This window comes from Terrapene carolina, unplaced genomic scaffold (assembly GCF_002925995.2).
Source record: "Terrapene carolina triunguis isolate 2854851 unplaced genomic scaffold, T_m_triunguis-2.0 Scaffold42, whole genome shotgun sequence".
Taxonomy (NCBI): domain Eukaryota; kingdom Metazoa; phylum Chordata; order Testudines; family Emydidae; genus Terrapene; species Terrapene triunguis.
The window spans coordinates 70,771,066-70,792,312 of record NW_020664393.1 but is presented as its reverse complement, the minus strand read 5'-3'; the positions used below and the strand labels follow the sequence as shown (position 1 = coordinate 70,792,312).

The 21,247-nt window shown below is 41.8% G+C and overlaps 1 protein-coding gene across 3 annotated transcripts in view; it reads left to right on the top strand.

Moving 5' to 3' along the window:
• Positions 1–21,247, top strand: part of CD2AP (CD2 associated protein) — a 131,184-nt gene that overhangs the window by 34,572 nt on the left and 75,365 nt on the right. For all 3 annotated transcript variants that reach the window (XM_024219150.2, XM_026655831.1, XM_024219151.2), the window contains one exon: positions 14,562–14,715. In XM_024219150.2, the coding sequence (XP_024074918.2) occupies positions 14,562–14,715 (154 nt within the window). The remainder of the gene's footprint in view (positions 1–14,561; positions 14,716–21,247) is intronic.

Genomic DNA, 21,247 nt, shown 5'->3' with positions numbered 1-21,247 from the left:
TAACAGTAGGAATCCTTCCACTAAAACAGCTTACTTGGTGAAATAGAAGAGGTTTTCCGGGTGGTCTTTGTTCTGTGGGGCCCATCTGGTGGAGACTTCCATCCAGGACGTATTGGAGTATCTGCTATACCTTCAGGAAGCAGGTTTAGCACTCAGTTCTCTGAGAGTGCACTTGGCAGCAATATTAGCGTTCCATCCACTTATCCAAAGAAAATGGTTTTTCTCCAATGCCGTAGTGATGAGATTTTTGAAAGGACTTTTCTGCCTGCATCCTCCAGTCCAAGAGCTGGTTTCCTTGTGAGACCTGAACATGGTTTTAGCAGCTCTAACGGGGCCTCCATTTGAGCCCCTGGCTTACTGTCCACTGCCGCTGCTGTCTCAGAAAACAGCTTTCTTGATACCCACCCTCCTGCCAGAGGTAATGGCTAAGTTGCAGACCCTGATGGCGGGGCCTCCTTACATGTAGTCCTTCGGGGACAAGGTTATGCTCCGGCCACACCAGAAGTGTGTATCCAAGGTAGTCTCTCAACTTCATTTAAACCAGGAGATGTTTTTTCTTGTATTTTTCCCCAAGCTGCATTCCTCCCCAGAGGAGAAACGCCTCCATGTGTTAGATGTTAGATGCTGTCTAGCTTTGTATCTGAACAGGACTGAACAGTGTCATGCTTTGCCTCATCTGTTTGTATCCTATGTGAACTGCATGAAGGGACAAGCGGTCTCTGCGCAGACCATCTCCAGATTGATAACCTCTTGTATCAAGACTGCATGTGAGATAGTGTCGGCTATGCCTCCTTAGCAGATGCAGGCACATTCAATGACAGGAGAGGCAACATCAGTAGCATTCCTCAATGACGTTTCCATATTGGACATTTGTAGAACGGTCACATGGTTGTCCAAACATACACTTACAGACTATTATGCGATCACCATTTCTTCCAGAGTGGATGGTAATGTCAGAAGAGCAGTCCTGCGTTCCTTACTCGGAGTACAAGCCCTGCCTCTGGATGTGGGTACTGCTCACTAGTCACCTACTTGGAATACTTGTCTGCATCTACTCGAAGAAGAAGAAACAGTTACTAACTGTAACTGTGGTTTTTCAAGATGTGATGCAGGTATATATTCCACGAGCCACCTCTGTCCCCTCTGCATTGGAGTCTTCCCCTGAACTTTTGGTGGGAAGGAACTGAGGGATGTCAGGGCAGTGAGGGTCTTTAGACACAATGTGTGAGTGCTGCCCCTCTACAACTACTCAGGGCGAAAGTCTCTGGTTCTATGCGCCAGGTGCGTGCACACCTACTTGGAATACAGTAAATAACAATTTCTTTCCTCTTGTCCCAATTTCATCTTTTAAGGTATGCAGGCCCTATATGTATTGATTATCCTTTCTGTTCTTCTTAGCGTGAGGCTAGTGCCACCACAGCTGATTAGCTATTTAAGCATTTCATACTGTGTTCATCATTATAGTATGTGAACTCCTTACATTCAGGTGACTTTTTTATAAAGCCTACACCTCGTCTAGTTTTCTCTCTTCTTACCTTGAGGCAGACAGGATATTTTAAATATATGTCTCATCATTCCTACTCTCCCTCTCCCCCCCCACTTAGTTTTTTGTTTTATTTGTTGTGGTGGTGGGAAAGCTGAAATAGAAGTGAGTTTTACTCTTTGATCTGAAAGTGGTCACTATCGCTTGAGCCAACTGCTAAGAAAGAAAGCTCTGTTTTTCTGTGTAGTTTCACTCTAGAGGTTGACAGTTTCATGTTTCCTTGCATTTCAGAGTGCCAAAAGAAGCATGCTGTCTTACTGGCACACCAATCTATTGAAGGTTTGGTGGGACAATCAATCTTCAGTTGTAGTCAGTCATTGATACTGTGGCTCCTAAATGCACACTGCACTGTCACAAGCCACTGTGATATTGTCATGACTTGCAGCTGATGAAGGAGAAGGGAAGTTAGCTAGATGTATTAGTGGTACAAATCTGCAACATATAGAGTTGTATAGGAGGCAAAGTTTGTTTGCTTCCACCATAGCACTTGCAAAATTCTGGCCAGTGGAACTGTTACAGGGAATTAACAACATTGTTGAGTAAGGTTGTGTTTCTCACTGTCAGGAACTGTGACGGTGCATTCACCTCTCACGAGCACCTCCTTTCAGGGGGGTGTGATCCTGCACACTCTTTTGGTTCCGGCGCCCCGTGTAGGTTGTTCAGTATTCAGTGGCTCAGCTCTCTGGCTAAGTCACACAGTTTAAAATGGATGAACAAACCCCTTTTGGGGTACTCGCATCCAAAACAAACACAAGTCTTCCAATTCCCTGTCTCAAAATAGACGCACACTCTCCTTCCTGAGGGTGCCTTCTCTCTTCAGCTCCTCATGGGCTCCTTTAAGTCCAGCTTTCTGCTTAGGCTTCTAAAGGAAACTTATCCCCTTCCCGGGGCTTAGTAAAGTGTGCCTCTGGAACTGTTGGTTTATCCTCACCAGGGCCTTCAGCTCTGTCTCTAGGCCCTTTTAAATCTAACCCCTTTTCTTGGTCTTTTAAACTAGCCATGTCCCCTTTCCGGGACTTAGGCCACTTCAGCACTGGCTGCTGGGAGGACCCAGGCCTTCCCACTGCTCCAGGTCCCAAACCCGGGACCCTATATACATCAGCCACGTACTGCTTCCTTTACTTGGTTGTTGCTGCTGCTATTCCCTGGGCCTTTTCCCATGTAGTCCTTTTCTCTTCACCCTTACCTCAGGGCTTCAGTTGTCAAATCCTCTTCCTCCTTTTTGAATGCTTCTCTAGCCCTAGTCAAGAACTGACCTGCTAAGGCCCTGCCACGCCTTTTATCTGAGCCTGCTGCATTCTGATAGGCTGCTTCCCTGCAGCCTTTCTAGAGGACCCCTTCACTTCTTCTTTCCTGGGGCAGGATGTGGTAGGGGCCTTAAAGGACCTGGTGCATCCCGTCATAGGAATCTTCAAATTATTTTTCAAAGATGATTTGATGGAACTATCCCCCTCCATGGTAGTGGGATTGATTTTTGGAGGAAGGAGAGATGAAAGCAGTTTTGTCTGCTTGTTGTTGGCCGTGGTAGTTTCTGGGGGATGTATGGATTATGACCTATAAACTAGAGCATGTCCGTTTTTGCTGGAGTTACCCAGCAGGAAGGTGTTGGAACCATTTTTGAACTTGATTTCAGTAGTTCCCAGAGGACAAAATACTACTTTTAAAAGAAAGTGATTGTTAAATCCCCGTTTAAGAAAACAACTCAGTCTGGTCTTTAATATTCCATATTTGGTGGAAGATTGAGAGAGCTGTATTGAAGGTATGAAAGGCTGATGGGAAGTTTGGGTTAGTGTTTTCAATATGCTTATGAGACAGATATTTTCCATGTCTTCTGACCCTGCCAGTGCAGTGTATCCCAGGATCTAACAGAGATTAAGGCACAGATGAGGGCAAGCTGATTCAAACAAGTCTGACGTGTTCATAGAATGATGGAAACTACTGGAAGAAATGGCTGCAGATTATATCAGCACTCTTAGTTAAAGGGGATAAACAGGTAGCAGCAGTAGCTGAATGCTTTTTCATTTGCTCCTAACAAGAAAGTTGTGTCCTTTTATTTAGGATTTGGACTTTACCATGGATTGTCCATGTATTAGAGACTCTAAAGTTGATTATTGCAGTAGGCTCTATGCAGATTTACACCATCAAACCAGGACCCTGTGTGTGTTCCACAGCAGCAAAACGCAGAGTTTTCCTGCAGAAACTAACCTTTCATTTAAAAAAAAAAGAGAGAGAGAGAAACTTTTAGCCCTTCCGAACATGAGGAGTGAAAAACTGAGGCAGTGATATTTGCCTTAGGGGTATGTCTACACTGGCAGAGTTACAGCGCCGCTCAGAGAGTGCTGAAGGGAAACTGCTGTTGTGCGTTCACACTGTCAGCCGCCTGTGCAATAGCGTGTTCACACTTGCAGCGGTATTCGGAGCGGTGCACTCTGGGAGGTTATCCCACAGAGCACCTCTTCCTCTTCTGCCGCTAAGGTGGAGGGAGTCGTGAGGCATCCTGGGTCCTGTCCCAATGCCCCGTGATGCATTGCTTCGCATCCCAGCAATCCCTGTACTTCCATCTGCATTTGGCTCCATCTTTAAACAGTTTGTGTATTGCGCGCTCTGCCTCTTTGATCTGCAAGAATGGATCCCGCACTGTTGACCAATATGCTGCTCGCTCTCACTAACACATCATGAGTGGCAGTGGAGTTATTCCTTAATCTACAGAGGCAAGAGAAGTTTGACATTGATCTCACCACGCGTAGTAGCTACGACACGCGATTGCTTGTGGCATTCACAGAGGTGCTGACCATAATGGAACGCCGCTTTTGGGCTTGGGGAAACAAGCACTGAATGGTGGGACCACATTGTCATGCATGTCTGGGGTGATGAGCAGTGGCTTCAGAACTTTCGCATGAGGAAAGCCACATGCATGGGACTGTGTGATGTGCTTGCCCCAGTCCTGCAGCACAGGGACACCAGAATGAGAGCTGCCTTGTCATTGGAGAATTGTGTGGCAATTGCACCGTGGAAGCTGGCTACTCCAGACTGCTACCAATCGGTCGCTAACCAGTTCGGAGTGGAAAAGTGGACCGTTGGACGTGCATTGACGGAAGTGTGCAGGGCCATTAATCGCATCCTGCTCCGAAAGTCCGTGACTCTGGGCAATGTGCGTGACACTGTGGGTGGCTTTGCACAAATGGACTTCCCTAACTGCAGAGGGGCGATAGATGGCACGCATATTCCAATTCTGGCACCAGAGAACCTAGCCACCGATTACATTAATCAGAAGGGGTATTTCTCAATGGGAAGGGAGAGCTTGCTTCAGACATTACAGAAAATGTGAAGGTAGGTCAGAATACATTGGTTCACTTAGTAAGCACAGTTTTGTGTAGAGAACACATTATACCTGTTTGCTATGATCTCTGACTACTGCAGAGTGTTTTACATTAATTTGCATATACAGTAGAAAAGGTTTTCTTCTGGATTATTTTTTGCATCATATCTGCTTGTTCCGTGAGTTGCATTACTGCCATTCTGTGTATTGAGTGTGACAGGCCAACAATATGCTGAAACATCCTGAATTGCTTAATTCAGTGAAGTTCAAACCTTATTGAATTAGGTTTAATACCTTTTGGGGGCCACTATATTAAAAATGCAGTTATGTGTTGTTGAGGGATTGTATGCGTGTCCATGGGAAAGGTGAATAAGAGATCAGCAGGTGATGGTTGTCCAGGGACCAACAGACGAAGAAAGGATTTTTGGACAAATAGCATAGTTTGAATAGGCTCAGGGCCTTCTTTTGGATTCAGCAAACGGACAAGACTCTGGTCCATGGGGGGCCCAAATCCTTAGGGAAGGGTTGGAAGGACTGGGCTTGCTGGGCCTCTGTAAAACTGGCTGCTGGTTCTGAGCTGACGCTGTTATGAATTTGTGACCATAGAAGAGGCTCCCTTGAGTGGGATTCTGAAGGACTGCTCCTGCCAGAGTCTGTTAGGCCTGGTCTACACTGGGGAGGGTGTGTCGATGTAAGATGTAAGATACGCAACTTCAGCTACGGGAATACCATAGCTCAAGTCGAGGTATCTTATTCTGACTTACTTCCCGTCCTCACGGCGCGGGATCGACGGCCGCGGCTCCCCCGTCAACTCCGCTACCGTCGCTCGCTCCGGTGGAGCCGATACAGCGGGTAGTCTGGACGTACCGTTAGAGTAGGAGTGATCTCTGATATGCTTATTAGCCTGGCAGATTCTTTTAATTGTTTTTAATAGGTCCTCTCTGTAGTGCTTTTATCTTAAGAATAAAATAGGCTTGCATAAAAAGAGCTGTGTGGTATCTATAACTTGGCACAGTCACACTGTTAACTGTCTCTAAAGAGAAAGCAAGCAGGTGTAATGGGCAGCTTGTCTCTGTTGGGAGTAACGCAGGGTAGTTAGGGAACTGTGCAGCCTGGAAATAGCCCAGTCAGAAGGGAGTGAGATGTGAGTCTCCACCCAAGTAAGGCAATGACCGGGGAGCTGGCAACTTGAGAGAAGGTGCCTTTTCTGGACAACTGAGGGGAAATACAGTTGCAGTTGCCCTGAACGCTGGCACTATCTGATTTGGGTGACTCTATCCCAGGAAGCAGTGACTATGAAAAAGATTTGAGTCATGGTGGATGTGACACAGTGGCTAATAAGCTGATGTGATCCAGGGATGCATAAACAGGAGAACTCACGTAGGATAAGAGAGGTTAGTTTACCTCTGAATTTGGCACTGGTGAGACCGCTGCTAGAAAGCTGTGCTGAGTTCTGGTGCGAATTCTGGTGCCTTGTATTCAAGAAATGTGTTTGATAAATTGGAAGAGGTTCAGAGAAGAGCCATGAGAGTGATTAAAGGACTGGCCATACAGTGATACTCAAAAAGCGCAATCTAGTTAGCTTAACAAAGAGAAGATTTAAGGAGTGACTTTTTACAGTCTATAAGTATCTACATGGGGAACAAATATTTAATAATGGGCTCTTCTATCTAGCAGAGAAAGGTATAAGAGTGGCTGGAAATTGAAGCTAGATAAATTCCGACTGGAAACAAGGCGTACATTTTTAACAGAGTAATTAACTATTGGAGCAATTTACCAAGGATCATGATGTATTCTCCACAGACAATTTTTAAATCAAGTTTGGATGTTTTTCTAAAAGAGATGCTCTAGGGATTATATTGGCTAAACTCTGTGGTCTGTGTTATACAAGAAGTTGGACTAGATGTTCACAATGGTCCCTTCTTGCGTTGGAATCTATGACGTCGCTTAACTGACATAACTTTCTGTTGCACAAACTAGGTAGCATGGAACTGGAAGATGATCAGGTAAATGGGAATTGATACTCCTTTAACTAGTCACATAAAAACATCTTGAACTTTTGTCCTTCCTTATCTGATTGTGCATGATTGTACAATTTCTTCTACAAGCACTATAAAAAAGTAGTAACTCTTTTGCTATTATGTTATAAAATGAATACATTGCACCAGTTGTCTCTTCTTGTTAGTCAATTAATGTAAACTAAGAAATGCGGCAGCATCTTGGTCATAGACGGGGGGAATGGTTGGCTGGGTGTGTGCAGAAAAATATTTCTTAATTTTGGTGTATTCTCTGTGACCTGTCATAAACGTACACTATATAATTGGCACACTTTATAACACCAAACAGATCAATCTTTCCAGTTATATTTATAAAATATTATTCTGCTCCCTCAACATGTCACCTAGTTGGAATTTATAGAACCCTGTGGGAGTGTACCCTGAAACTACATTATTTGAAAACTTCACCACATATTTAAACATAGGCTCAACAGTATATACATCCAACATCGTAGTTGGGGAGAAGAGCAAAATTAAGAGGGGAGGTATAATTCAGATGGAGTGATGACTGATGGATGAAATGGCATAGGGGGACTGGCTAGTTCCTTTAACTACTGCTTTCCAGACTTTGCAAGATATTTTTTTGAATATGTAAATTTTTTGAGGGTGAGGAAGTAAACTGAACTCTGCTGTAACATTTTCCATCTTACCTTTGTTTAACATTCAAGGAAGCAATTTTTTTTTTTAGTCTGATAACATGAACTGCCATAGGTAGAAATTAAAGACTCTTTTTTTGCAATTGCAAAGATGGGGAAAATCAGTTCTAGCCCTGACAGACAGATTTTAAAATATATTATAGGTTTAAAATCAGTCTGATAAGCATCTTATTTTTTTACTTTAGCTTCAACCTAATCTTAACTACTTTCTTGAATGGTAAATAGCCAGTAATTTTAAGGCACCTTTTTGTTAATCTCTCTGGCTGTTTTTAAAGCAGGGGCAGGATTCCTAAAAATGTTTTTAAAAATTTGGTGGGTTTTTTTGAGGGGGCAGGAGGGAGAGAGGAGAGAAGTGCTTTGTTTACATTTTCCAATTAGCTCTTAAGACCTGATTCAGGCTACGTCTTCACTACCCGCCGATCCGGCGGGTAGCAATCGGTTTATCGGGGATCGACTTACCGCGTCTCGTGAGGACGCGGTAAAATCGATCCCTGATCGCTCTGCCGTCGACTCCGGAAATCCACCTCGACAAGAGACGGCAGCGGAGTCGGCGGCAGCGCGGCAGCGGTCGGCTTTCCCCCGTCCTCACCACCAGGTAAGCCGACCTAAAATACGCAACTTCAGCTACGGTATTCACGTAGCTGAAGTTGCGTATCTTAGGTCGGAACACCGCTGTAGTGTAGACCTAGCCTCAGTAAATCACTTTAGCCACATGCCTAAGGGCTTTTCTAAGGATATGTCTACACTTAAAATGCTAGTGACACAGCTATAGCACTTCAGTGTAGACACCACCTATGCTGATGTGAGGGGTTCTCCTGTTGGTGTAGGTAATTCTCTTCCCCAAGAGGCGGTAGCTAGGTCTACGGAAGAATTCTTCCATCGACCTAGCACTGTCTACACCTGGGGTTAGGTTGGCATAGCTACGGTTCTTGGGAGTGTGGATTTTTCATACCCCTGAGAGATGTAGCTATGCTGATGTAGACCAGACCTAAGGATCTTAGTCTCGAAAACTAGCAAAGCATGAGAAATGGGCTGCTAAAATCTGTGGGAAAGATTTGTTAAGGTGCTTAATCATTACAAGCTTCCAGGCCTTTAAGCTTTTTCAGGCACTGATATGGGACCCAGTGACGAGAGATCCTTGCTTAACTTTCTTGCACATGGTGCACAGGTATCCAGTTTTTTTTAATTAAAATGTGCAGGCACTTTGTAGCTGAACATTTGATACTCCACACACACTCATGCCTTCTTATGAATATATCCTTTCAACCCGGAGATGAACCTCCATAATTTGGGAAAGGAAGATGTTCTCTTCTCTCTGCTCTCTTGGGTTGGGAAACCAGAGTAAAAGTAGGCCAGTATCATCCTCTTCACCTTGACTAGAGTATTGTGTAATTTATATGCAGATCAATGCAAGCTGGTGTCAGCTAGAAGTCTTGGACCTCTTGATTTTTTTTCCCTTTTGTTTTCTGTTTAATGAACTGAATAAATTTTGCCTCAAGGCACCTGAAGTTAGAAAATATGCAGCTGTTAGAGTAGATTTGACAAAATATGATGATCCCTGTGTTTGTGGCACTCTGTAGTGGGTCATTTAAGCACTGCTCAGTATAATGACCAAACTACTGTTTTTTAATTTTTTAAAAAAACTTGGCCATACGTTGGGTCAAAACTTGACTCATAAGGTATATATTTAATTTTTGAAACTGCTCAGAAGTTGAATATCTTGCTCCAACAAGGGTGAGCTGTGAAGGTCTGTTCAGTCCATGGCATTCAGGGGTCTGCAGTCAAGCCCCCTCTTCAGAGTCCCTTGCCTTCCTTTTCAGTGGTTCCATCCATATCTTATGACCTAGCTTGAGGGTGTGCTGGCTCCTTAGGTAGCATCTCCCAGCTTGAACTGTTTCATGCAATGGGATCTGGGCTGCCACAGATCTCAGGAAGCAGAGCCATCCTATGGAAGCCTTGGGTGGGGAAAGAGCTCTAAAATAGCCTAGCTAAAATTTAGGACCCAGTTATTTTAATCTTATCTAAGGATGTCGAGTAGGGAGCTGATGTGAATATATTTATGGGCAGTCTCTTGCTTATTTTGTGGTTTTAATTTATGGGCTATGTGCCTAAGTCTCAGGATAGACATCTATAGTTACAGTTGAAAAATGAGAAGAAATAAATGAATACCCTGCCTTGTATAATAAACACAAATATGTAACTCTTCTAGTCTTACCCCCAGATTAGTATTTTGTGGGGTCTACATATAGAGTTTGGGAATCTCTGCTTCCTGCTCAAGAAGGAACTGAAGTGATGTGTCTGGATGGCACTGAAACCCATAGTTGAGGGGCTTGGAGTTGATTTAAATATTATTAGACTGAAAAGCTGTTCAAGCTGTCGTATTTACCGCTGGTATTGTGACTGAAGTCCTGAACAAACATATTTCTCAAATTAGTTTGAAATTTTTTTAGTATAAACTTAGATCCTTCAATGGATATATGGAGACAGTTATTTTTGTATTTTTAGGAAACAAATGTTTTAGTTCTTCTTTAACGGGAGTTTCTGCTGACTCGAATATATTTTTTGGTAGTTACATTTTACTCAAGTTTTGAGTGAAAGAATTTTGCAGAATGAAAGGTGAAGATGGAAACTGAAGAAGTTGATTTAATACTGAGGCTCCCATTTTCTGCCCAGCAGAAATTAAGATTGTCCACCCATAGATTGTTTGCTTATCAGTGCTATGCTACTGCTTATTTTTTTGGTGGGGAAGGAGGCACTAAAACCTGTGACAAACAGGATTTAGTTATTGAATTTGTAGAATCATTCAACTGGACTTCCTGGATATGAGTGTATTTTATGCTACTTGAGAACTTTAATCAATCTTTAATCTTGATCCAGTCTCTAGACATCAGGGGTGGGGATGTTCCTTTACACTGTTTTCAGTGGACTTCTTAGACATACAATTAGAACTTTCTTTGTGTAAAATACCAAGAAACAATTCTTCTTTCATATTTGGTTGGGTCTGGTTCCGTTTTCGTGATTGTGCTTTTTGCTTTTATTGTATAGAGTTGTAGTTAAGTTGTTGACAGTTGGAATAGGAATTGACAAATGTTACGACTAATTCTCTCTCTATATTGTGTGTATATTTGTGTGTATGTAAATAAATAAGGTGTATATAAATCATTGAGTATATTATAGAGATATTGTTATTAATATATTTGTTTAAAGAAGATTTATCTATTATTTATAAAAATTAGTGGCCAGACCCATAGCTTGCAGAGGAAAGGAGTGGGAGGTCACTCCCAAGCTGAGACTTTTTATGCCGAGATGCACTCTGTAGTGAACTTGTGGAGCCATGTTATAAATGCATAAAATCTGTGTTACTAATGGAAATGCTGACACAGTCCTTAATGCCAGCCATAAAATAGATTCGTAAATTTCTAGCTATGAATAATGTTGTACTCTGTCCTTATATTCCTGTTTACTGGCAGATGTTGATGCTTCAATTCATAACAAGCCAAGTAGTTCTGAGGCGTAGAAATGTGTCATAATGCAATCAAGGTGGTTATAGGACTTGATTTTTTTTTTTTAAGACATGTGCATTGAATTCCATGTATAAAATGCCTTTTTACTAAAGTGCCTACCTTGAAACTTCAGTTCCTGCAGGGAGATCTTGTGGTGTGACATTGGTCATAGCCAGGTCCAGAAAAGTGGGGTTTCAGTCTTCTTCGCAGCTTGTAAGCTGAAATCCGACTTGCATGCAGTTGAAGGGCAAGTGTCCTCTGCACCTTTTGAAATACAAATCTTTCTGTCTAAAATTGCACAATATGAAGGGTACCCATTCCAATTATACCCTATTAATTAATAAAATCCGTTACAACTAAAATATAAGTTGCTTTAAAAGGTCCTCTTGTTGGGCATTTTTAAAAAATAAAATGTGAATTAAATTAATATAAGTAAACTTAAAACTTCGAAGGATTCTAAATGCTGGAACTTTCTAGTCACTTAAGGCCATGCCAAGCCAACTGTTTTGTCAGTCACTTTGCTGTTACAGCTTTGATAGAGGAACTTTATTAAAATGAATAAAATACTACCCAAAATTCAGAGGTTTCTGATTCTGATACGGAATGGTTTGGAAATTACAGTTCTTCTGTTACTCTAGGAATGAAAAGTAGTATTATCATCAGATTCTGCACAGATGTTCAGAAATTGCATATATGCAGGAAACAGATAAAGATTTTAGTGGATCCCAAAGTTTTATGATTAATTTAAAATAAAGTTGACATGAATATAGCAACCGTTTCTTATTGTTTTTCTGCCTGTTGTCAGTGTATTGATGTGAAATATGGATTTATGGTCAAGTGGACTGAACACAGGATTGGGACTCAGGAACCTGCGTTTGAATCCTGGCTCGGATGTGGCCTTCATCTGGGGCCATGAACAAGATGCTTAATATCAGTGCTTCAACATTTCCATCTGTAAAATGGTGGTAAAAATGCATACCTCACAGGGGCATGGTAAAGATTAATTAATACTATTTGTGAAGTGCTACACATAACTGGTGCATACACAGCCCAGTCCTGGAACAGGTATTCATGTGAGTAATCCCATTCTGATGTGCGGAAGCCCCACTGATGTCTTAAATTATAGAAGAGGCTATGGTGGCAAAACCAGACTTACCCGTCACTGGCAGCCAGGTATTGTCCCACCGAAGAGCCTGCCTGGTTAGTTGCACCCCCTCAGTTACTTGCAGGTTTTTTTGGATGTCCCTGCTGCAAAGCATACCTTAACAAATTCTGATTTCCCCCCCCCCCCCATTGGAATAACTGGCTCAAGCTTTAGCTGGGCTGCTTGTGAAAGAGTTTCCCTTGCCCTCTTCTAGCCTTCTTCTCTCTCACTGAAGTACAGCAGCAGCTGCTGCCTCTGTAGTCCCACACAGAGCATGGAGTAGATGGCAAAGTGCAGGAGAGCTCCCTATGCCTCTATGGAAACCTGTACTTATTCTTTAGCCAGCCAACTAGGTAGATTCTGTAGCAAAGGCTCCTCTTGCAAACTGATAGTCTCCAATATTCTGTTGTTACCTTGCTGCTGGTGATGAATGAATCTGGTTCTGTCCCCAAAGCTGCAAGCTGACTGAAGATCCATTGTCGTTCTGTGAACCATCCTACTAGAAAGAAGGAAATTTTCAAGTAAATACAGATAAATGATCTTGTTGACTTAGTTAGTCTTGCAGGATAAGCACCTAGGTTTTATTTCGGGTTCTGCCATAAACTTTTTTGTGTTTACTGGTAAGTCCTTGAATCTACACAGTGCCAGGGAGTGAATGAAACTTTCAGGGGGCCAAGAAAAAAAGAAATAACGGGAGAAGGTGAGAGAATCTCCATTCTAGGGGTTTATGTTGGTGCCCAGCACTATGATATCAAGGCAGCTTCACTGTCTGGGACTTCTCTGTGGACTTTGGAAGAGGAAGAGAATTTTTTTCAGTGTAGCTACTGCTGGGCAGGCAGGCAGGCAAGCAGGAGGGTTCATAGAATAGACCAGGGAGGAATGGAACTCCCTTACCCGCAAAAAAATTATGAACATTGATCTCAGTTTGATTTTTGTGAATCACGTTTCCAACAGGAAGTGATGAAGAGAATCTCCTTGACGTGCAAGCCTTATCCTTTTCATATTAGACCTGGAGAGTCTCAATGTCTCTCCAGCCCAGCTGAGTAACTCTGCTAGGAACCACAGCTCTGGATTTTCATCACATGGAAGGCTGCATATATTTCCTGCTGGATCTGTGTCTAATGTTTATATATTGAAATATAACTTCACTAAACACAAGACTCATGCCCCCATTTAAGGATTCAGCTGATATCACTTAGTAAATAAATGTGCATTGCTTCAACTGTTTTTCTGTTATTTTAAGTACAACATCTAATTCTACAGCACTGGTTGCTGAATTCACTAGTGGAGGTGATAACTGTTCAGTGCTGATGTTATATGCAAGAGTTTCTCTTTATATTTTCTAGTAGCTTGTCAGGAACTACTGAGCACACAATAAACTTTCAGGATGCATATTTACTTTATTCAAAATAGTAATTCTTTTTACAAATAAAAGCACTCTGGTGTTTAAGTGACCTGATTCACTGGATTAATTGCTGAAAAAATTGAGTCTCTTCTGTCAAAAAATGTTGGTTCTTATTTATGGAGCTCTCCTGTGCCATCAGATCAGGCCTATGGCTTTACTGCAGGGCTGTTTCCAAATTAGATGTTAAACATTTTATATCAGGAAAGAACATTGGCAATCTAAATGTTCAGAAAATCTATGCATAAACATGCTTATATTTAGTGTTAGCTCATCTTCTCTTTCCTCCTGTTTATTTTATACATCATTGCATCTTGTCATTAACCAAGACTGTAAATTCTTTGGGGCAGGGACTCTCTTTCTTATTGCGTGGTTTATAAAAGACCCTGCACCATGGGTTGATGATTGAGGACTATAGGAACTGCTATAATATAAATGCTAAAAAGAGTAGATGATACGGAAAATATTTTTAAATTCTTCCACTTCTTTCACAATTTACATTGAAATACTGACCTCTGTGGAAGCATAAATATGTTGTAATGTAGCTTTTATATTGATTTCGCCAGCTTTCAGTGCAATGCAGCTGTTTTTCTATAGAGATTGGAGTAGTAGACCAGAATTCAGGACACTTGGTTTCTTTTCCTGCTTCTGGACTCTCTGGGTACCTCAGTTTACCTATTTGTAAATTGGATATAACATCTAACTTACAAGGGTGTAGAGAGGATTCATGTTAAAGTACGGTGAGATGCTTGGATGATGGATGATGATGTATAACTGGAAAGTGTTTTTTCCGATACAACCCGTTACACCATGGAACAACGAGTACTTGAGTCTACAGTAGAATAGGGAATGTCTCACAAAGAACCCTATGATCTTTCGTTGAACGTAAATTACCCCTCAGTTTTGTAAATTTGTTCTGCCTTCTCTTTTCCACCAGGAAGTTAAGAATGACCCAGAACCTAAGGATGATGGTTTGCCAATCAAGAGGGAGAGGCATGGAACTGTAGCAAGCCTTGTGCAGCGCATGAGCACCTACGGTCTTCCAGCAGGAGGATTTCAACCCCATCCTCAATCCAAAAGCTTCAAAAAGAGTAGGTAGCTCCCCCTTTCCTTGCATTATATAAGGTACCTAAGATCAATGGCTTATAATACTTGTTTTCTCACCACTTTTACTCAGTGTTGCTTGAATTTTGTTAGGGCCTGTAGAGACCTGGGGTATGGGTGGGGTACTCCACTGCAGTCACTGTAGATTTATAATCTGAGCAGGTTTCCTGGTCCTGCTCACCAGCTAGGGGGCTCTGAAGGGAAGGAATACCCTGGTCAAATTCTGCCTGCAGATATGTGCAAAAGGTTTATATTGCATTCTGTAGAAGTCCTGTGCACTCGGATCTGAGAGCAGAATTTGGCCCACTGTAAAATCCAGAACTTACAGAATGTTGTTTTGTTCACCATAAAATTCCACCGAAGAAAGGACTTTGCTGCTCTGCCATTTTGCAGCTCCCTGGGTGAAGCTCTGAGTGCAGCAACATAATACCTGGAGAGCAGGGTGGTTCACTGGCATAATCAGGTGGTGGTCATCCTGCATCGTTCAGACCATTCTGAACACTGGACACTATGATCTCTTACCTGCAGAAGGAGGCAGGAGAACTCAGCCAAATTTGTGATGTCATCTGCTTTGTTAGAGGGTCAGTTCTGTCTGAGCAATCAAATTCATTTTCCTATCTCGAGTAAAGGAAACATGTCTGTTCAGTGGAGCTCTTAGCTAGATTTTCTTTTAATGTTTTATGTACCTTGTCTTGTGTAGAGTGGTACTAAAAATCATTTTTATAGCATTGTGTGTTTGCATAGTGCTGTACAAATAGTCATGTTCCCTTCCCTAAAGAGTTTATAGTCTAAGATAGAAGAGAAAAATGCAAGACACTGGTTAGCAGTTGTTAGGGGAGGGTGCAAGTATTAGATGTCATATATGATTCATATCTGCCCTGCTGGTCCATGGAGCATCTGTTCCAAGAACCCTTTGGAAAGTAAGGTTAAAACTGCTTTCAGGAGAGCCCTAATACATTTCTGGATCTGTACAACCTTGAGATGGTTCCAGAGGCTTGACTCTCACCACAATGAAGGGAGAGTGCCTTACAAAGGGTGAGGCATTTACGAGATATGATTTAGATCAGAAGGAAATGCTTATAGCTGTCTCCATAGCAGCCAGCATAGAGCCTGTTGCTCTTGGAAATCTCCTTTTTAGAGAATCACTGTCTCGCATCCTGAAGTCTCTGAGAATTCCAGGCTCATGCTGGGTGCTTAAGAAATGTTTCTAGGATCATTTATTTTTAACAAGGGAAGTCTTGCTTGAGAATCCAAGGCTTTCTGACAGGATAACAGATTGTCACTCTCTAGTTCATTCAGATTTCTTCAGTTTGGTAAGATTGCTAAACCCTGCATCTTGAAAGAGCTGTCAGGTTGAGAAGAGTGTTCTCTCTCTCAAAAAGTCTAAGGAAGCCTTTTTCTGATAGTAAAGGAGACCACAGGGTTCTCTATGGTGCAGATGTGACTTCATCTCCCTTGGGTTGTAGACACTGTCTCCTGCGCTAATTAACTCAAGCCTAGTAATATTACATGGCAAAACTCCTTTCTCCTTTCACTCTAGCATGCATTCTGTCAAATTGCAAGTAATCCCAAAAACGAATTTATGGTCAGAACAATTAGTCTCAGTCCCTCCCCCCCCTGATTTTGGAGAATTTTTCAGGTGGTTTAATATGAGGTGTCATTAGAGGTAGTTTTGGAACAAATTGACAAACTAAACAGTAATGAGTCACCAGAGCCAGTTGGTATTCACCCAAGAGTTCTGAAGGAACTCAAATGTGAAATTGCAGAAATACTAACTGTAGTTTGTAACCTATCATTTAAATCAGCTTCTGTACCAAATGACTGGAGAATAACTAATGTGACGCCAATTTTTAAAAAGGGCTCCAGAGATGATCCCGGCAATTACAGGCCGGTAAGCCTGACTTCAGTACCGGGCAAACTGGTTGAAACTACAGTAAAGAACAAAATTGTCAGAGACATAGATGAACATAATTTGTTGGGGAAGAGTCAACGTGTTTTTTGTAAAGGGAAATCATGCCTCAGCAGTCTACTAGAATTCTTTGAGGGGGTCATCAAGTGGGTATACTGTACTTAGATTTTGAGAGAGCCTTTGACAAGGTCCCTCACCAAAGGCTCTTAAGCAAAGTAAGCTGTCATGGGATAAGAGGGAAGGTCCTCATACATGATGTGGAAAAAGGGGTAAACAGTGAGGTGGCAACATTTTCAGATGATTCAAAACTATGCAGTCTGCTTGGGGCTTAACTATCTTGAGAAGAGCTACAAAAGGATCTCATAAAACTGGGTGACTGGGCAACAAAATGGCAGATGAAATTCAGTGTTGGTAAATGCAAAGTCATGCACATTGGAAAACATAATCTATATATGGAAAACTATATACACCTCTACCCCGATATAACACGACCTGATACAACACAAATTCTGATATAACGCGGTAAAGCAGCGCTCCGGGAGAGGGGGGGGCTGCGCACTCCGGCGGATCAAAGCAAGTTCGATATAACGTGGTTTCACCTACAACGCGGTAAGATTTTTTTTGGCTCCCAAGGACAGCATTATATCGAGGTAGAGGTGTATCTAAAAGGATGGGGTCTAAATTAGCTGTTACCACTCAAGAGAAAGATCTTGGAGTCATTGTGGATAGTTCTCTGAAAACATCCACTCAATGTGCAGTGGCAGTCAAAAAAGCGAACAGAATGTTGGGATTCATTAAGAAAGAGAGAGATAATAAGAAAGAAAAGATCATATTGCCTCTATATAAATCCATGGTACGCGCACATCTTGAATACTGCATGCAGATGTGGTCACGCCATCTCAAAAAGATATATTGGAACTGGAAAAGGTTCAGAAAAGGGCAACAAAAATTATTAGGGGTATGGAATGGCTGCCATATAAGGAAAGATTAATAAGACTGGGACTTTTCAGCTTGGAAAAGAGACAACTCGGGGGGATATGATAGAGGTCTATAAAATCCTGACTTGTGTGGAGAAAGTAAATAAGGAAGTGTTTGTTTATTTACTCCTTCTCATAACACAAGAACTAGGGGTCACCAAATGAAATTAATAGGCAGCAGGTTTAAAACAAGCAAAAGGAAGTATTTTTTCATACAATGCACAGTCAACCTGTTGAACTCCTTGCCATAGGAAGTTGTGAAGGCCAAGACTATAACAGAGTTCAAAAAAGAACTAGGTAAGTTCATGGAGATGGACCTTTGGTCTGACCCAGTATGGCTGTTTTTATGTTCTTATATTTTGTAGTTTTCAAGGCCTCTAGTAGCTTCCACAGATGCTGGGCCTGAAAGACACAAAAAATGTTAGGTTTATTTTCCACATTGAATCTTTGACCTCTGTAATCCAGGCTGTCATTTAGGGTGAATTTGCTACTGGAACCTGCAGGATCTATCTTCACTTTCTCATCAACCAATCCCATTGCAGGTTTTTGTTTGTGTCTTCTGGGCACAAATGCTGGAGGTTCAGGGCCCTCCTTTTTTGCCTTAATACAACTCTCAAAGATATTGGTAGCTGAATTTGAAAAGGGAGGTGTCAAGGCAGATTCCCCACTCTGGCGCTTTGAGTGCAGAAGGTGGGGGACCGCAGGGATTCTAAAAATTAATACTTGGCACTCCAGGCTTGTATTAAACTCCCAAGATTACAGGTTTTCTCTGACTTTGGCTTGGTAAACGCTGCTACCACCCAAGTGAAAAACTGCCTCTTGCAAATCGTGGAAAAACTCACTTGGAAAGTTTTCCCTGAGGCCTCTTGGCTTTTCCACCCCTCCCTCGGGGAAGCAGAGAAAGAAAACAAACAAGGGAAACCCAGCTGTTGCCACCAGCTAATTGAAAAAACGTATGCACAGATCTTTTAAGACACAAAACCAATCAGTTTCTTAAAAAAGGTAATTTTTTTTTAAAAAAAGAAGAAAGGAAACACATCTGGAAAATCAGGCTATTGCTAGATTTTATAGAGTAACTGAAAAGGGGTTAAACACCAGGAATGGATCCCTGGAGTCCAGGTTTACATTACAAAACAAAAATAGCACAGAGGAAATCCACAAGCCAAAATAAAAGAAATAAACCTGATCGTGTCTATCTAAACATTCCCTGTCCCAGGGTGTTTTAACAAGAGTGTTGTATGTGAGACATGGGGTAATTGTCCTGCTCTACTCAGCACTGGTGAGGCCCCAGCTAGGCACCACAATATAGGAAAGATGTGGACAAATTGGAGAGAGTCCAGAGAAGAGCAACAAAAATGATTAAAGGGTTAGAAAACCTGACCTATGAGGAAAGCTTAAAAAAATGGGCATAATTAGGCTTGAAAAAAGAAGACTGAGGGACAACCTGCTAAGTCTTCCAGTGTGGTAACGGCTGTTATAAAGAGGATGGTGATCAATTGTTCTCCATGTCCACTGAAGGTAGGACAAGAAGTAATGGGCTTAACTTGCAGCAAGGGAGATTTAACTATAAGAGTAGTTTAAGCTCTGGAATAGGTTTCCAAGAGAGGTCGTGGAGTCCCCATCTTTGGAAGTACTTAAAAACAAGGAGGACCAACATCTCTCAAGGATGGTCTAGGTTTTCTTGGGCCTAACATAGCTCAGGGGGCTGGACTTGATGACTTCTTGAGGTCCCTCCCAGTCCTACATTTCTATGATTCTGTGTTTAATCAGAGTATGCATCTGGGCAAAGTGTTCCTGTAGGAACTGAATATAGCAACTGCAGTCTCTGATTTTCTAACCTCATCCAGGTACCATCCTAAAATATATGTAGGTCTCTGGAAACTGCACATTGGGGAAATGCTGTTCAATTTTCATAGGGGTCTCAGGTGCCTCATGGCTCAATTTATTGTATTTCTGTGGACCCTGCTTGAGTTCAGTGCCCAGCCTGACCTCACAATTACAGGAGAAAAAGAACTTTATGGGTAACTTGGTTTTTCCTACTGTATCAGTCTGGACACCCAACCTGTGTCAGAGCTGAGAGGAAGACAAGTGCTACTTATAGGTCATAGTGTTAAATAAACTCTTGATGACTAGTAACATCATGCCTACGTTCATAGGAATCTAGTCGTTCTCTGAGCACAGCACTGTTGTTAAGCCTCTTAAGCTGCCACCTGGTATTATTTTACTATCCTTCTTTAACTTGCCCCTAATTTTTCACCAGTTGAGTTAGCCACATTATGCTGTGTTAATTGCAAATTTCACAGAATTTTCTTTTTACCTCTTGTCATCAGATACAGACATGCTGTACACAGACTGACTTAAGAGAGAGCAGGGGAAAGCAAATTAGCAATACGGAAAATTCCCTTTTACAGGATTTCTGCTGACCAAGTTTTTTTTATTCCACTGTTTGACCAAGAGAATATGAATTCATAAAATGTTAATATACTGTTGACCTGCCAACTGGAAATGCCTCCGAAGGAGTGGGTCAGCACATATGTGTAGAACTTGCACTGAAAAGCTGGTATACTTGTCTTCTCCATGACATGCTTGGTGCTACTTCTATTCAATAAAACAGAGGACCAGCCTGTGATGGAATCATTCCAGGTTTCCACAGATTATCTTGGAAGTCTCTTACTAAGACTGTGAAATTACAAAATTGGCAATCCATGTACTTCCATTTCTTGCTCCTTCCACTGTTAAAGAAATCCAGAGAATGCCCAATTTATTGTCTGCTAAGTTTAAACCAGGGGTCTCAAACACAGTTATTTCCTGTGGCCCGCCATGGGCGCCGACTCCGTTGGGGCGGGGATTTTGGGGAAGGAGTTGGAATGGGGGCGGAGAAGGGGAAGAGAGGTAAAATATAAATTAATGGATCCTTGCAGCACAGCTACATTTAGCATTTCTTCAGCAGTAATTTAGCAAGTTGATGAATCTAAAATTTATGGTTTCTACGGGGTTTGTCCTTGAACCAACAATCTGTATAATGAGATTGTGCCCCTAACAAAAGCACAGTTTGTTTGTTTTTGTTTTTTTAGTGTTGTCCATATTGTGCTTTCTGCCTAGCCCTCGGTTTATTTATTGCATAGATTACATGATGTTCTCTCAGCTCCCTGACATCTTTAGTAGCTATCTCAAATGATGCATCAATTTCTTGTGCATATTTTAGGGTCAAATTAGCCTCAGTCAGTAGATGTTTTTGTATTGCTTCATTTTGCATACCACATGCTAACTGGCCCCTTAATGCATCACTTAAACTGTTGATGCTCTGTTAATTTCCTTAATCCAGCCACATATTCAGAAATTTTCATTTTCTTTTTGGTTCCATATACAAAAATGAACATGGTCTCAAGTCATTAGGGCTTAGGGGAGGGTTATTTTTGTAGAATATCCACACTCAGTAAATGTTTTGTCTGTGGTTTCAATAGGAGCTTTTAACTATGCAGCAAGTTATAAATTGAAGTCTTCGATACACTCTGTGAAATGGACACTGTCTTCTCATCAGTTTTTACTGTTAACTGTAATATACAATTCCAATCTCTATGTAGGTGGGCCAATCCTTTACTGAGCTATCGAACAAGTACATTTTCCCCAAAT